The following is a 13,616-nucleotide window of genomic DNA, read 5'->3' as shown; positions in this document are numbered from 1 at the left end:
GCCCTACCTCTCTTGCACACTTGTAAAAAAAATTTTTTTATGATATTGATGATTTAGGGCATTAGCTCCATCAATTTAAGATAGTTTGACAAAAAAAATACAGACCGCTGAAGTTATAAACTCTTGTTCAAATTAAATGTTGGATGAATTTAATGACTGAATTTTGTTCCCCTCTGGTTAAACACTGGCCCCTCCTTGGCCCCCCTAGTAAAATGTGTCTAGAACCGCCACTGCACGTAGCCCCTTTAAGACAAAACTCCAGCAGATGTGTGACTGTGATGATCACATTAGCGTTATACTACTAAATATATTTAAAAACAATTCTGATAAAAAAAACGGGTAAGCAAACAGAAGTGCTTACTTGATGGCCTCGCACATGTCCAGCCCCATTTTGACACAGTTCCGTGCGTGGTTGGGCAGGGACTCGGGCAGTCCGGACACACAGTAGTAGCAGTCCCCGAGAATTTTGATCCGCATGCACTCATTCTCCTGTGAAACAATAAAATAAAGAAGAAATCAATCCATACTGATCAATAAGTGGACAAATCATCATTATTTCCATAGGATACATCAGTCTTAAGAACATGGCATAATGTTCACCAGAGTACTCGTAAACAATAACTTTGCTCATCCCTTTAGCTCTGCTCATCTAAATGATTTGAGTATCAACCTCGGATTGCAAATGATCACTGGCCTTCTTGAATGAATTTCCTTGAATGCCGCTAACAAAATGGTGGGGTCAACAAAGGGCTGTTTTTCACTTGTAGTGACGTGCTTACCTTGGCAATTTGATCAAATTTGCCAAACAGCTCGTTCAGCATGTGCACCAGCTCTCCTGGGGAGCAGTCGCTGGCCAGCCGCGTGAAGCCTACGATATCAGCATACAGGATGCTGGGGAACACAGAACACAGAGGAGGAGATAGGGCTGGTGCTTTAGGAGTCAAGATGGGAAATTCGGGTGTCAAAGCACAAAGGACAGGACACAAGTAGAAATAAAAAATAAAAAAAATAATTATATAATTGTATTATTTATAAATCTTAATTTTTTTTATTGATAAGAGAAAATCTATCCAAAATATTAACACTATATCCCCAGCTTAATATATGAAACTGTGTAATTTGTCATTTTACAATAATGCAAATATGAACGGCCAAGAGAGACAGTTACGATAGTTAAGTCACCCAACCTTGTGGTCCGTTAAGCATAACCCATCCGAGCTAAGACAGGTTCTTGTAATTTTCGGACTATAAGCCGCGCCCTTTTTCCCATTTTTCGTTTACGTGGCTTATATAACGGTGCGGCTAATATGTGGATTTTTACAGCAAACGGCCGCTAGGGGACCTCCTAAATCGCTGGATTTTACAGGTTACAGTCCACCAACTTTAACTCTATGGGCTCTATGACCGGTCCGCACCCCCCCCACCTTTAAGCGGCGGGCTCCAGTGCGGCTTATATATGTACGCATCATTCAATTTAGCTGCTGCGGCTTATACTCTTGTGCGCCTCATAGTACGGAAAATACGGTACTTCTACCCCTTTCGTGGTACCTTTCATTCCTACCTATGTCATCATCTGACTTTCTCTCAAATATAAACTTCTGTTGTATCTGCTTTCGAAGTGATAATCTCTGTTCCGGGCCTAACAACTTGCAGGTTTATCTTTCTTTGTATAATCACAATAAAAAGGTTGGTTCATGTACATACCTGACGTTGGTGTGTCTCTGGACGTAGAGGTTGTGAAAGTTGTTGGTGTTCTCCATCTGGCCAAAGTTGGGCCCCTGCAGGCGCTGAATGATCTCGTTCTTCATCACACGGGCGATGTGGGCTGGCAGCAAGGACAACAGCAGACGCTCCTGAGCACATTCAACCAGAGGAGAGGAACAAGTATTACAGCCAACCAGAGGAGAGGAACAAGGATTAAAAGAAGGAGGGAGGAACACATAATGATACGTTTTCCCCATGTCAAATTCGGTGATCTTTGCCTCATAAGATCAGGATGGGACTGGGAATGGGGACAGAGCCCATACCCATTTGACAGCATGCTGTCTTCACAACTTGGCGTCAAGGTCACCCAGTATCGGGGAAGAGGGGTTCATAAATACTTCATCAATGTCAAGTGTGGACACGTTGTAGGAGTTGGCAGACCATGCGACAGCAGTCCACAGATTCAAACACACTAGAAATACCACATAGCGTATCCGATACAACACATTGTATGCTTTCCATCGCTAACAACCAGAAAAATTGTCTGTGACATTAAAATAGTGTCGGAAACGGGAATTCATGTCTTCTGGTAAGGGAATATCACACTCATAAGGGCACTCTAAATAGAGGGGCAATGCAGAGTAGGCCATCACAATTAAGGAAGTGTGTTTTCACAAAAGGCTGTATTGATGTATTGGCACTGAGCTGTAATCAAGGCACTTTAAGAAAAAAATATAAACTTCAGATTGGATTTGCGAGAGTAAACTAGTCATTACAAATGTTGATGACGCAATTCCAAACCCACATTGGCTTGTGGTAAGACAATGAAAAATAGAGGTGAAATCGTGTGTGCCTTCATTGAAAATGTTTGGGCGTTACATGGATATATGGTTTGTAAGTTTTAGTTTTTTTTGCATGGTTAAATGTAAAAAAACTCTTCACATTTAACTATGCAAATATTCTTGTGTTTGTGTTTGCAGATGATGTTGCGGTGCTGCAAAGGCATACAAGCCGAAAAGGATACTCTCATTACTGATAAACAAATTGGCAGGCTACTAAATAAGTGCATTGTGTAGCCTGCAACCACCACAGCTTAAATTGCAGCACACACGTTAATTAGCTAACAAACCTTGGGCGACTTACAGAGCAGAAATTTGTTTTCTGACCACTAATTATTTACAACACCCATCCCCAAAATGATGACTCCCCTACCCTTGTTCCATTTTGCATTGGATTAAATAAATCTTGCTCCCTTTCTTTAACTTCAGAGAAAGAGAATCTATACCCGTTAGATGGGTGAAGTTTTTACATTGGATGAGGTTTGATTTAAAAATGAACAAACTAAGCCTATTGCAGCTACAACTTTACACACTCTAAATCAGGGAAGAAATATATAAAGAAACCAGTTGTGCAAATTTCCTAATCCATGACTTTTAAAATCAAGCCTCTGGGCGCCGCATTACCATTTCCATTCTCAACCGTAACGAAAAAATGTATTCAGTTGGATAACAATAACACGCTTAGTGTGGGAACTTTTATTGCAAAAGATAGCTCGACAATAGCAAGCAGTCTGTTTCGTAAGTTAAAAAGAGTTCAAGCTAGGTTTACTGTCATCAACTGAGTTACACACTAAGCATAGCTATCTGCCAGAAAATATAGGATTCTGATAAACTGCACATTTCACTAAATACTTATTACTGGATCTTTAGGCTAATTGACATCAGGTAGTGGTGTGGTAGAAGTGTAGTTACTCTTAATCTCATAATTGTCAAACAGTCAAAACTTTGAGAAAACTAAAAAACTATAAACTAATTCTAAGAAGTGTTGTTGATATCGTAATCGAGACCGGCAATGAAGGACTACCGCTTTCATTAGTATAGCATCATCCATGAAATTGTAAATGGTATTTACACTGGAGAATAAAGCACAATGCCCCGGAGACATTAAATAATGATCACATTTAGCAGGGGTCGCGCTTAAACAATTAGCGTGCTCTGGAGGTTAGCCGAGAGGCCAACCCTCCGTGGACTTGGATCTCTCTCAACACCACATAGATTCACAGATCTGAACCATGATGAAAATGAATCACTAACGATAGTGTGTTTAGTTTTTATACGGCATATTAGTGCTCTGCTTTGTAAAGCGATACAAGCTGTCCTTGTACTGACTACGCTCAAGAACTCAGTAATCATGTAGGAATTTAAATAAATATATATATATATATATATATATATACATAAAAAAGACAAGGAAGGTAATCAAGCCACTAAATAACACCATTAAAACCGCAGGGACACAGAAGGTGCACAGAAATTAAATTAATCGATCCGCTGCAACTGTAAATGATTAAACTACACAGTTGAGTAAAGTTGACTTGTCAAACAACAGCTGGCAGTCTGGTGTCTAGTCAGCCACATCAACGATATCGCTGATATCATCATCTCCCTGCCGAATTGACTTAAGGTCAACAGCACAGACCTGGTGGAGGTAATAAAGCACCCACCTGTTGGCGCTTCTCAAACTCCAGTTTGATGGGAGACTTGATGCAGTTGCAGGTGTCCTGGTAGGTCTGCTTCAGAGCCAGGTCCATCAGGTGTTTGTGGTACGCCCCCGCCATGTTGCCACAGATAAAGATGATGACGTTGGCCAGGATCTGGAGGGAAACAGAGATCGCCCCATGTGATGAAGGTCATCAGCACATCACTAATGGATTACACTCCCATTGTGAAATAAAGTTAATTAGGTCGATCCGAGACAACGCACTTTGACACGGCCAGAAGAAATATATATTTTTAATTTATTGCAGGTAAAAAAGGTTATTAGTCTGAAATGTTGAGGAGCTAGATAAGGAATAATTATTCCACACAACCTTGCTTGAGGGTGTGAGCTTGTGCCCACATGTGTGCACAGAGCACATCAGCTCATTGTTAGTGCTGTCTCTTTGTTGCATGTTTTTAGTATATTATACTTATAATTCTTATCAACATTGTACTCATTCTACCTCTGTAGTCACTGCAGGGTGTTTATTTTCTACCTCTGTAGCCCACTGTTCAGTGTTGGGAGGTTGGATGGCAATAGAGATTTTAGTACAGATAATTAACAGATTATTATACCAAAGAACGACACAGAGCGAAATTATTATTAGCGACGATATTAAGTTACTCCACATCATCAAAAATGGATCACAAAATGTACCAGAGGATCAAATTGACTCAAGCTCATTTGCTGCCAGAAAGTGATAGACTTACATAAAGCCTTGCACTTCATACAATACGGCGGGTATTGTTTTGGAGAGCAAGGCTTTATTTACGACCAACTAAGTCACTAGAAATGTATGCAGAATTCCAGGTTAATTTCCATGGCATTGATGTAAGTATTTTCTGCTTTTAAGCAAATGGAGATCTTAATGCTGACCCACCCCAACCCTCACATTACATTTAGATTAAACAGATACTGTTTTGTATTCCATGACACCATGAACAATGTGGCTTAAATCCACCTCTTTCATTTGCATAATGATTCCCTCTATCTTTGATAAAGTACCTCTCCCAAATTACTAAATTGTTTATCTGAATCCCCGTAGTTGAAGTTCATACATGGCCATAGTTAAAGCCTAAAGCCCACACACACAAAGCCTTCCTTTCTCTCTCTCCCTCCCTCTTGCTCTCTATCTTACTCTCTTCATTTCTTCATCTCCTGCCCATTCTTACTAATTAGCTCATCCACTGTTACAAAAGAGAAGTGCACACGAAAGGAACCATGACCTTCACCCTCCGCCTCCACTTAAGAACTACCCTCTAATCCAATTTGGCACCACTTGCCACAAGAAATGAAGACCCCATTTACAGCATGAGATTCAATCAGACTACATCATGTGATCATCAAGTCAAATGCCTTTTGTACAATAAACTATCATGTGTGATTTCACAGGATGCCTGCGTGAGTCCTTCATACATGGGTTGATTTAGAAAAACAAACAAAAATCTGTTTCACAGTGTATGAATCACAAAATAAGAGAAATACGAGACAGAACATCTGTATGGCCAAAAATGTTTCTTAAAAACATCATAATAAAAAGGCACAACAAATATTTTCAATGCAGTCGCTTTTCATTGATCCCTGGCTAAATGTTCTTCATGTTTTACAGCTGTAAGGTGTAGCTAGCACTAGCACCCCTCACACCTGACAGACGGCAGCCTGACGGATGGCCAATCAACATGCAGGTGTCTCATCAGGGTGCGCTATGTTTGGATTAGTCACTTCATCAAACCATTAGCCTACAGACAGCCATCCAAGTCTCATTGTGTTGCATTACGATCGGTTTGTAACTTCAAATTAAAATACATTTCGCTGTGCTGTGCTATATTAATGTAGGCCTACATCTATGACCCATCACATTTTTGTGTAATTATTTCCTCAAAGTCTGAAAGGACTTAGCTTCTCTCTGCCTTAGTGTCGGGATAATGTGAGTTTATGGTAATCTATCCCGCTTTGCCACACGATTATATGGTAACCTGATAGACGATTGTTTCTGTGGCAAGGCGGGAAATATACTCGGCCCATTAAATCGAGGTGGAGAGACAGAACGGAATCGATACTGAAATCCCATGAGATGGCAACGGATCCCCGGAACATCATTTTTCCGAGGTTAAACACACACCCAGATAATGCTTCTTTATAACAAAATTTGAAGGAAATCAGAGATTTATGTTCCATCCCTTGCACATTACTTCATTAGATAAAGTGTGTATTCATCCAGTCGTAGTAAAAAGAAAAACTACAAAAAGAAACTACAAAAAAAATGGATTAACAGAAACTAGCAAGCAAAAATATTTGAGTGCAAATGCTCAACCGATCTCCAGTGTTGTTTGGGTGAGGTGAAGCGGTGTTAATCATATGTGGAAGCTAATCCCACACGTAGCGTAACTCAGGCGATTATTGAACAATAGTGTCATTAGGGAAGACGGCTCACTGCGAGACACAATAGAACCGCACATCCCTCAATCACACAAGCAGTAAACACAGCTTACTGCGTCAGAGGCGCCCACACTAACACACACACACACACACACACACACACACACACACACACACACACACACACACACACACACACACACACACACACACACACACACACACACACACACACACACACACACACAATCAGTCAACGTAAATGTCAAACGTGCTGAGTGTGATGGATGGGGTTGGAGATTATTTCCCAGCTCACCTGAGAAGTATGAATGAATGGAGAGGGATGCAAGGGGGGTTTGTGGCTGGTAATGGGGAGAAGGGTTTCCCTGAGGGCCATGGGTGTGCGTGCGCCGTGCTATCATAATCAGGGCTCATCCGGTAGCTTAGCACAGCCCGTGTGTGAGTGACTCATGAGAGTCTCGGGGTCTTTGATAAGGGTCCCTGTCCGACCAATGAATGTTAACGTTGGGATAATCATGTCTTTTAATGATTGTCCATGTCATGTGTATGAATGTGATTTCTTCCTCTGTGAAGCCCGATGACACAGAATAGTTCGGAGCATCATCGCCATCGCCAATCTGGTCTCCTGGAAACGAGTGTTGTTCCTGGCACCGATCAGGCCAAACACAGACCTTGTTTGCTTTGTTTTGTGCCGATTTGGTTCGAGTTCTATAATTACAAGCCACTTGGACGGACATCGTTTCCTGTTGCCATCGTTTGAATTCGGAGTCTCGTAACTGGGGCAGTTTGTTCCTTCAGGATTAGCTACCTTGGATTTGGATAGCTATAACAGGGAGATAGAGAGAGATAGAGAGAGAGAGAGAGAGAGAGAGAGAGAGAGAGAGAGAGAGAGAGAGGGATGGAGAGAAATGGAGAGAGAGATGGAGAGAGAGAGAGATGGAGAGAACAGAAGAGGAAAACAAAACAGAGAGAAAGAAATAAAGAGAGAGAGACATAGGGGCCGGCCTGCGCTGCCACAAGCACTGGTGACATCGGTTGGTGCTGGTCAAGAGAAAGGCTGCCTCCATTAGATGCAATTGACGAACGAAAGCGAAGGGAGACAGGGCTGGGAGGGAGAGAGAGAGAGAATGGGGATTTACGGAGACGGAGAAAAGGCAAGTTGCTGCCTCTTATTGAATCAGCCTGAATCAGTTACTGGGGCCGTGGTACACCGCATCCACAGGTTCCTGTAAGGCTGACCTCACGATCCTCTCCTCGTTACGAGTGTGAACCGGTGTCATCCGATTCCCTCCCCCGTTCTCCTTCGCTCCCTCCCTACCCCTCTTCCTCTCCCTCTCGCTCTCTCCCCCCACACACTCCCACAGGCCAGCTGATATCCTGTAATTAGATCCAGTGTGTAGAAAAAATAAAGAAAAGAAATGAAAGGAAGTGAAGTCTTGGTAATAATTTGGTCCGATACGCCTCGGGAAGGAGGGCAGAGAAAGGTGGTGCACGAGTAGTTCTGTAAGGAGGCCAACCGAGTAAACTTTAGCCAATTTACCGAAAAACAGAGAACACACAAGAGGTTGATGAGGAGCGCGAGAGGTGTGGAGATATGTAGGGCTGCCGACATGTGCATGATCTCAGTGGGTGTGAACCGTCTGAGAACTCACTGAGGAGCGAGCTCATTGGCTCACGGCCTGTTCAACAGCTCTGGGAAATGAATATGTAACGTTCATACATTATTTATGATGTCTTACCCGTGCCAGCCGCTGCAGAGCATTGGAAGAAAAGATAAATATCTGGACTTATTTTTTGTAGTATTGTTACAGGGTTGCAACAGTATATTATTAAGATTCAGAATAGTTAAATAAAAATATAATAAAAATGTATTTATTTATTGCAAAAAAATAACTGGTGGAATGGGTATTTCATTAAAGGAGACATATTATAGTGTTTTCCCAACAAGTATACCTAGTATTTGAGTTCCAGAAAATATGTTTTTGAAGCTGTTTGCTGGAAATAGCTTTTAGGAAAGAAAATCTCGCCTACCAATATTTCCCTCTGTTTCAGTCCATTCAGACTGCGCTGTTTCTGGTGTCCGTAGCTTTAATGCAAATGAGCTGCTGCCCATTGACCAATGAGCTGTCAGACTGAACCACAGCATGGAGGAGAAGGGATTGTTGCCGTTTGCGGACTCCTGGAGCTCTATATCTATATCTATATCATATAATATAATATAATAATAATAATATTATGTATGGATAATTATATAATACTATACCTAATATCAAAGCAATGTGCACCTCGGATGATATTATGAATCATAAAGACTGCGTCTGATGTCTCTGGCACTTCCACAACAAGTAAATACTCGTAGTGGGGGATATCTCGGCCATGGTTGGGAGGAATTGGGGGAAAGGAACTTTGGCCTTGACTCTCTGAAGTCCATGAACCTCAACATGGAGGAGAAAGGGATTGTACTCCGGGAGCTGAGCTGACGGACTTGCCGCCGAGCTCCTCGCGCCAGAGCTGCCAGACTGCGGCAGTTCAGCTCCTGGAGTACACCCGCCGGAGCAGCCGGACAGCTTCGGCCGCAGTTCAGCTCCCGGACGGGAGTCTGGCCGGACGGCTTAGACGGCGGCCAGACTGCCGCAGAAGCTTCGTGTGCAATCCCTTTCTCCTCCATGTCTCCTCCTCCGGACTGCCGCCAAAGCTTCGGCGGCAGTCCGGCAGAGAAAGGGATTCTATTCCCGGAGCTTAGCTGCAGGGCTACCCGCAGAGTTCCCCCCTGCTCGTCCGCTGGTCCACAAAATCTTAGCCATGCTCTGATTGGAGGGGGGTGGGGAAGTGGGAGGTAATATTCAACTGTGCCCCCTTCCTACGTAGGAGGGGGCGCCGAAACTGACTCGCTCGTTTGGTAAGTTTGTATGCGTGTGGGAGCACGAGAGACCCAAAACAACACCCAAATCCCAGGAAAAGTGTTGTTTTCATAATATATATAATATATATAAAAATCCGCTTCTGTTGGATTTTCATCGATTTAGCAAAGTCAAGTATGCATTGTTTTACCCACTAAATCATAGAAATGTTGAAGAAAAAGCGGGGGTAACGCATTGAGAGTCTCAATGCAGCAGGCAGCCGGCTACCATGCTAGTTGGCAGAGTTAGCATCGCCTATAGGGGGCTGTGATCCTTGCCAGAGCCAAAGCCTGCCTGACAAGCCTTTCTGACTGCCAGCCGGGCAGCAATCTGTCTCCTTTGAGTGCACACACAAAGGCACAGTACACACACTGTACACACTACACTGCCGACTACACACAGGAGCACAGCAAAGCATTTGGAGAGAAATGGTTTCTGAAACGCTCCAATGTTTACCTCACTCTGTGAGGGGCCGGTCTGTGTGGAGTGTAAAGGCAGGCGGGCTTCGACTCGTCACATCGTTGGAATTGAGGCAAGGACAAAGAATTCAACGATAAATATATCTATCTTTATATAGATGTTTATATTTAAAAATAACTCCTTTGGTCGAAAATACACAAATGCACACGCACGCACGGGCAATGATATGCAAACAGGCGAGCTAACCTGACATGCACACACACACACACACACACACACACACACACACACACACACACACACACACACACACACACACACACACACACACACACACACACACACACACACACACACACACACACACACACACACACACACACACTCCAGGCAGCCCCCAGATGATTTCATGCCTATGCTAAACATGGGTTTGGAGACCAAATACACAAAGGGATTATCAGTGTGGTAGCAGGGATGAACCTGTAACAGGAGATTTAAGTAAACAATGTGGAGATAAAACCACACAATCCATCCCGCTCCAAAATAAAAGCAGCTGCTTTAAAGAAGCTGCAGGGACGATTTGAGGGGTTGCAGAGAGAGAGAGAGAGAGAGAGAGAGAGAGAGAGAGAGAGAGAGAGAGAGAGAGAGAGAGAGAGAGATTATGATTTCTCCTCTCTCCCTACATTTCTCCACCATTGAGTAGTGATGACTCCCCCAAATCAAAGAGGAGACGCCCCGCAGTCAACTTGAACCAGATCCTCACAGCGCCTTTCACTCACTAATAGCTGACGAACGGCTGCCATTTCTAACAAATGACACAAAGTAAGCTCTTAAATCGTACCTACAGCGACTTTAATGCGTGTTTTGCGTTACATAATGTGTACCATTATGAGACACATATACTATGATACGATGCAACAGTTAGCCTAGAACCAGCATCAATGGAGGAACTTCACAGCGATAACCAAAGGCTTTCGCAATAAAGATTCCCGTCACGGATATCTACGTTTTAAAAGTGGGCTAATGACCCAGTACAGAAGGGCTCTGGGCGCGTCTGCTGGCAGCAGAGATGTGCAGTGGGGCACACTGCGTACTAGAGCACCAAAATAAACAAACACATAATTGTAATTATGCCCATTTTAGTACAAAACAGGACCCAGAATTGTTAGTGATGACCAACGTTGTGTTACTTTTAGTCTGAGTGAGTGTTTGTGTTTAGGTGTGTGTGCTTGTGCGTGTGCGTGTGTGTGTATGTTTGTATGTTTGTGCAATATGCGTGTGTAATGGAGGCTTCTCTGAATTGTTGTTCCCATGTTGTCCAAAATACGCTAGCGGGATATGTAATTATCCGTATGAACTAGCATACTGCTTTTAGAAAGCGGAGTGTCAGGGGATTGGATTGGCTGTCGAAGGTACGCAGCATAATTCAACATGTCATATGTGATTGCCAAAGCTAGTTTCCGCCACGTGCATGTAATGCATTAATTGTAGAGCAGCTGTGACATCTTCAGCTAATTTAACGGCTCCATTAAGCTAATGCGAAGAAGTAAAAAGATTGGAGCGCTGTTCACGTGACATGAGTCAACGCAAGAAGGTATGTGTAGTCTATAAATCATCCCTCTGTTAAACGTCAGACAAACCCAAAATTCCTTTACTGTTATACCAGATGAAACATGTTCTGTTTATTCTATTATTATTATTTATAAATGTTAAATGTTAAACACTTTTACTGAAGTGTTTTCCCTGATTGCCCCCCACATTTTTGACATTGAACACTGCGGAACATTGAAACATAGCACAACAAACAAAAATTACATATAATTATTTTTGATTCAAATCGGATGCAACGGATCGAACATTTTGAATCTCCCTGTGCGGAAGTTCTCCTGCTGAAAAGGGGGTTTACTTAAGCGGTCAGCATAGTAGATAGATTGAAGAAGTCCTGTGCCAAAAAACGTATGCTCAAATTAGTTAAGACCAGTGGGGTCTCAGCTGTGGGAAATCAAAGCAAATTAAATCACTCTGGGGTGCCCCAGTTATCCACTCTGTCTCTTTGAATAAAACATAAATATGCTAAAATAAATCGTGAAAAAACAAAACGTTTGCATCTGCAATGACTTCGGCAAAATCTTGGTGTCGCAGTAAGCGCCTCTAAAAGTGAAGTTTGGCGAGGTGTGCATTCGTTCCTTGTTCTCCCCAAACACGTGTGCCGCCCACTTGGCCTCTTTAACACGGTAACCTCCAGCGGGGCGGAGGAGCGACACAGCGAACAGCGGCCTACCTGCCATACCACGGGGCCCATGCGGTCGGTGGTGGCGTACAGGCACGCAATCAGCACCACGGTGTGCGACGTGGAGGTCAGGACACTGGCGATGATGGCCTCCCTCATGGAGAAGGGCAGCATGGTGTACGCCACAAACACGATGAACAGGAAGAAGGACACCTGCGAGGGAGGGAGGGAGAGGGAGAGAGGACTGTCAGCGAGCTACACACCAGGATACCCATGCAGGAGAAGGCTTCACTTGTTCTGCAAATTCTTGAACGACTCTTTTTTTATGGGAGAGAGAGAGAGAGAAGGAGAGAGAGAGAGAGAGAGAAGGAGAGAGAGAGAGCCAGAGAGAGAGAGAGAGAGAGAGAGAGAGAGAGAGAGAGAGAGAGAGAGAGAGAGAGAGAGAGAGAGAGAGAGAGAGAGAGAGAGAGAGAGAGAGAGAGAGAGATGGATGTTGAGAAGAGAGATTGTGTGAGAGAGGGAGTGTGAAAGAGAGCACAACCCTTAGCCAAAGGATTAGTTATACCGCAGAATGATATGGATCAGGTGGAGGGGAGAGAATCGTGGGTAATTTATCCTACCATATTGTTAAATTAAAAAAATAGTACACAATTGACAAGTGGCCTGGCTCTGTAAGTCTGTACGAATTACACAATATTTTCAATCATGAATTATTTATTTCTGCACCAAGTTAACACGATCAATTTAGGTAAGGCTTCTTGAACCTTCAAAAACGATCAATATCGGGCTCAAGGGTTCACGAGTACTGACAAAAGCACGTTTTACCCATAATACCTCAGCAGACATTCTCACCAGATAAAGAGAGAGAGAAAGAGAGAGTGAGTGAGTGAGTGAGTGAGTGAGTGAGTGAGTGAGTGAGTGAGTGAGTGAGTGAGTGAGTGAGTGAGTGAGTGAGTGAGTGAGTGAGTGTGAGAGAGAGAGAGAGAGAGAGAGAGAGAGAGAGAGAGAGAGAGAGAGAGAGAGAGGCAGAGAGATGGATGTTGAGAATAGTTATATCACAGAATGATATGAATCAGGTGGAGGGGAGAGAAACGTGGGTAATTGATGCAACCATACTGTTAAAAAGGAAGCAAAATAGACAATTGGCGTGGTTCTGTAAAGCTGTAAGAATTTTGGATAGACAATGATTAGATTCTTGATTTGTTTATATCTGCACAAAGTTAACACGATTTATTTAGGTAAGGAATCTTGAACCTTCAAAAACCTGATGTATCCATATCAGGCTCAAGAGTTCAGTGAGAACTGACATAAACACGTTTTACACATAATCCCTAAGCAGACTTCCTCACCCTAACTATTTAAAGGAAGAAGAAGGAAGGTCAAACGTGTCTCACAGGCTTAAACCATACAATGCTGGAGGAAGA

At 43.1% G+C, this 13,616-nt stretch overlaps 1 protein-coding gene across 1 annotated transcript in view; it reads right to left on the bottom strand.

The window, feature by feature from the left end:
- The window catches only part of adcy2a (adenylate cyclase 2a), a 40,461-nt gene extending 27,423 nt beyond the window's left edge, over nt 1–13,038 (bottom strand). Inside the window, exons 1-6 of the mRNA XM_060064880.1 lie at nt 13,027–13,038; nt 12,244–12,447; nt 4,208–4,357; nt 1,705–1,853; nt 780–891; nt 362–489 (exon numbers count right to left, since the gene is read on the bottom strand). Of these exons, the coding sequence (XP_059920863.1) occupies nt 362–489; nt 780–891; nt 1,705–1,853; nt 4,208–4,357; nt 12,244–12,447; nt 13,027–13,038 (755 nt within the window). The remainder of the gene's footprint in view (nt 1–361; nt 490–779; nt 892–1,704; nt 1,854–4,207; nt 4,358–12,243; nt 12,448–13,026) is intronic.
- Nucleotides 13,039–13,616: the final 578 nt, after the last annotated feature.

Source organism: Gadus macrocephalus, chromosome 11 (genome assembly GCF_031168955.1).
Source record: "Gadus macrocephalus chromosome 11, ASM3116895v1".
NCBI classification, from domain to species: Eukaryota; Metazoa; Chordata; class Actinopteri; order Gadiformes; family Gadidae; genus Gadus; species Gadus macrocephalus.
Note: the sequence above shows the minus strand (reverse complement) of the source record. Positions and strands in the feature narration are given on the sequence as shown.